Genomic DNA, 4,313 nt, shown 5'->3' with positions numbered 1-4,313 from the left:
AAACACGTTACAGTTCTTTAAAAATAATGATCTTTTAAAAATAATGACTGTAGTTAATAAATTGCTTAGTACTCATTAATTCAAAAAAATTCAAATTTAAAAAGGATACCAAATAACCTCTTAATTTTGTAGTATTATTGTCCTAACTAATAATTGTCGACTAAACATAGAGACAATGTCGAGAGCCAACTCTAGTCAAAGTTAGACCTAATTAGTAGCATGGAGATAATTTTTTTGATTACATAATATTGATATGCTCCACTCATTCTATAACATTTAAGCAAAAATCTCATGGATTAGTGGCAGTTTTCTTTTATATTTTTTTTTTTAAATAGGGGATTAGCCGGTAGCTTCATCACGACACAATCCACCCTTCCGTCGGTCGGGAAGGCTCACAAAGACATTTCAGCCTTCCTCTGACTACCATTGTGCGATTCACCAGCAGCATGAATCGAACACAGAACATGATGTGTGAAATACATGCCTAAAATTCGTCCCCAACCAACCACTAGGTCACCCATGGTGGTTGATTAGTGGGAGTTGATAGTGGATGATTTGCCACAAGATGGTGAAAATTCAAAATCATAACCTATTTAATTTTCGATAAAAATAAAGAAAAAAAATACAAATAATTAATAACAAGTCGTCCATGAAAATTAAATTAATTTACTTAACTCTATTCAAACCAAAGCACTATTATCTCCCTCTCTCCTTTTTCAAACACAAGTACACTCATTCCATGCACGTGCGACAAAAAACCAAAACACGTGTGAAATATATGATCAACAACCACCGTATCAAGGCCTCCAAGCACTAGCCCAAACCACCGGCTGATCCTTCCACGACAAGAATATTCCGGCGATGGAATCCGTGCACTGTGTCATTGCCCAACCCTCCTTATACCTCCTCAACAAGGCGCGTACGTCATCGCACACCTCATCACTGAACATCGCGGGACTAAACCCCGCCACATGCATACGCCTCGACCAGCGGGTGGCGGTCTCGCGCCGCTCCACCGACTCCGAAGGCGCGCAGGCCACCAAATCCACCACAGCTCGTCCGGCAGCCCGCTCGAGCATCAACCGCTCGTTGCTGGTCCTGGAAAAGCTCTCGTCCAATGCCTCGAAGTAAACCCTAAACCATCTCAAGCACTCTTGAAACCCATGAACGAAGTCAAACCCGTCAACCCCAACGTCGAGATCAGCCTCTTCCTCAACGAGAGTAATGATCCTCGGCCTCAAACTCCGAAACGCCGAAACAAGATAATCGCGGCGATTTCCGATTGACTGAACGGAATGTAGAGTGCCGACGCAGTTGATTGCCAAGGCCTCATCGTCTCTGATATCCAACTCTGATAAATTCAGCTCGGAAAGATCGCCGGAGTGATGGACGGCGTTGAATTTGAAAGGCACCCCCATCAACCGGGCAAACTTTTCCATCCTGGCGCCAATTTCCTTCATTACTTTCTGCGCGGCTGCGCCGCCAGAACCGTCGTTGGCTCTGTTAGCCACAACAGTGGTGAGACGCAAGTGCGGCGTCTCATCAGTACGAGTGGCCAGCGCCTCGAGCAGAGTCGGCCACTGGGTGCAGTAAGTGTTGCTGATGTCGATTATGTGAAGCTTGGGCTCACCATCAAAGGCCTCCATGATCGCGCCATTACACGCCACATGTCCGAAAGTGGTCCAAGGGCTGACCTCCTGAAACTTGAGCACCATTTTTCTTGTGGACTCGAAGGAACACGTTTTCTCCGAGGCGGAGATTAGGGTTCGGTAGCAGCGGTCGCCGGAGTCGGTCATGCGGCTGAACAAGGCTTGTAGGAAATAGGAGGCGAGTTTCTGGTCAGTGTCGCCGTATGGACTGCCGAGCTCGTTAAGCATCCACATGAGCTGCTGGACGCGGGAGCTGTTCTTGTCAGCGATGGCTCTGGCGGTCTCCAAGAGGATTTCCGGGGCCCACTTTCCGTTGGAGAGCTCGAAGTTGACGAGGGAGGGGGAGAAGGAAAAATCGGCGGGGGTGGGAGTGGTGGTGGCGATGGGGAGAGGGTTTGGGGTGGGAGGGGTTGGGTGGTTCGATGGGAAGTAGTGTTTGGAAGAAGACGAGGAGAAGTCTTCTTCATCCATGAAAAAGTTGAAGCATTCTTCTCCAGCGTCGTCGTTTTGGTGGGGGTAATTAGGGTGAGGAGGATTACTAAGGAAGGAGGACCTGGAGCTGCTGGAAGTGGTGGTGGTTGTTGTAGGTGTTGAGGTTTTGCTGGTGGTTGAGTTGTTGAAAGATTGTTGGTGATCAGATTGGAGACTGACTAACCTAAACAAGGTATCCATTTAACCTACAAAGACCCACATCAATAAACTTAACTTTCGGAGAGAGAAAGAGAAAGAGAAGAGAGAGAGAGAGTGTGTGTGTCTGCAGTCTTGGATTGTTTTGGACAGCAGATGGATAGATAGATGGGTCTTTGTGTTTTTAACTGTGGGAGAATGTGGGATAGAAAATGATTAGAAGGTGGAGGAGGATATCTTCAAGTTGGATTTTAGCTGGGTTAATTTCAATAACATAACATAGGTATAGGACTAGGAGAGGGGAGTTTGTACCGTTGTAATATTGAGAACTAATCTAATCATCTATAATAAACTAATGTGCATGACTTTATCAAAAATATAACATACTAATTTCCTACCTATAACTATGTATTATTATTAATAGATGAAATCTTTTAAGAATGTATATGTAAATTATCTAACAACTTAACATGTTATATTAAACTCTAGTTAATTAGGTTAATTGTCTTAGCAAGAGGTAGATATGGAGGTAATTGGGGAATCTTAAGTGGATAATATTTGCTTTTCCTTTGGTTTAATCGATGGGGAATATATCTGAGCAGTGGGTTTGGTTTCTTCTTTTCTAGCTTAGCCTATTCCATGAGGAATATATGTGACTATGCGAGTATATTAGTGGTAGTGGGTTGGGCTAAGTTTTGTCACTGCCTGGCCGCGACGGATGTTTCTTTTTCATCGCGCAAACCCTTTAGTTACTGTCTTGCCGCGATGGTTAGCGTGCGACGAAAGTGCGTTAGGCTAAATTTTACGTGACATTTTTTAACTTTGCGCGACGAAAGATCTACGTCGTGTAAAATGTTTTTTTGTAGTAATGGTAGTGGGAATCTGATGGGTAATTTTTTTTTTTCATTTTCTTTTTGACATATATATGGTCTTGATGGACGACCAAGACTTAATAAAAAAAAATATATATAGAGGTTTTTTCGGTTAAAACATAGAAGGTGAAATGGACCATCTGACAAAAAGACGAAGAAAAAAACTGAGAAAAAGTTAACAGGGTCTAGATCACCAACTGGCTAGTGGATTAGCTTTTCACTCTCTCTCTCTCTCTCTGTTTCTCTCTCTAGAGTAGTTTTGGAATAGTTTTGAGTGGGAGCAGGCGTGCCAATTGGGTTCTGGGGGAAGAGAGAGAGAGAGATGGAGACACCAGTAAAGCTGCCGGCGTGCATTATATCATCATCAAAGCCACCACCACAAAATATAATTAAAACCCACTCCTCAGTCCTAACAATCCCTGCCAAAATTCCCACCACTTTTACCTTTTGTTGGCTGTTACATTATTAACCCATACACCAATGTCGCATATCTTAACGTAGTAAACAATACCAAAATGTACCCTTCGCCAAAACCCAAGGGCATGCCTTTGCCCTTTCACTTCTTTTCCAACACACTTGCTTTTCTTTTTTCCCACTCAATGATCACGCTACATAATTGATTGTTTATAAACACAAACATGCATGCTCTCAATAATCTCTCCGCTTCATAACACAGCTATAGCTACCCAACCATTATTATTGTTCATAGTTTTAGTTTCTCTCTCTAAAATATAAGAATTACATGCAGTAACTAGCTAGCTAGTTAGCCAATATCTGTCGGGTGTTGTTTATAGTCGCATGCGCCAGAAATTCCCAAGTCCCCAACTTGATTTTTCATTGTCCTAACCCTGGTTGTCTTGAAGCTAAAACATAATTCCTTCTAGAGAGAAAATCTTTGTCCCCTTGGCCCCGAGATATATCTAGGCTGCTAGTTTCCTCAATTTCTAATATATATATATAAGATTAGGAAAACAATATATACTTGTTCTTACGCCAATTATCAAGGGTGATGAGTTTGTATTGTGTAGAAGTTACAAAAAACAGGAATGTTAATGGATCCTTCCTGTTCTTCTTGGTTTCCTTCATGAATCATTAGGAAAATTCCATGCTTTGGACTACTTTTTGTCTCTTGTTGAGAAGTGGGTTTGAGGAATATTTCTTGGGA

General features: G+C 42.5%; 1 protein-coding gene across 1 annotated transcript; it reads right to left on the bottom strand.

Annotated features, from left to right (window-relative positions):
• Nucleotides 1-541: 541 nt before the first annotated feature.
• On the bottom strand, nt 542-2,531 carry LOC137712239 (protein SHORT-ROOT-like). Its single transcript, XM_068451350.1, has one exon. The coding sequence runs from the start codon at nt 2,319-2,321 to the stop codon at nt 798-800; it is 1,524 nt and encodes a 507-aa protein (XP_068307451.1). The 5' UTR covers nt 2,322-2,531; the 3' UTR covers nt 542-797.
• Nucleotides 2,532-4,313: the final 1,782 nt, after the last annotated feature.

The sequence above is a fragment of the Pyrus communis genome, chromosome 1 (genome assembly GCF_963583255.1).
Source record: "Pyrus communis chromosome 1, drPyrComm1.1, whole genome shotgun sequence".
NCBI classification, from domain to species: domain Eukaryota; kingdom Viridiplantae; phylum Streptophyta; class Magnoliopsida; order Rosales; family Rosaceae; genus Pyrus; species Pyrus communis.
The sequence above is the reverse complement of the archived record's forward strand: the minus strand, read 5'-3'. Positions and strand labels throughout refer to the sequence as shown.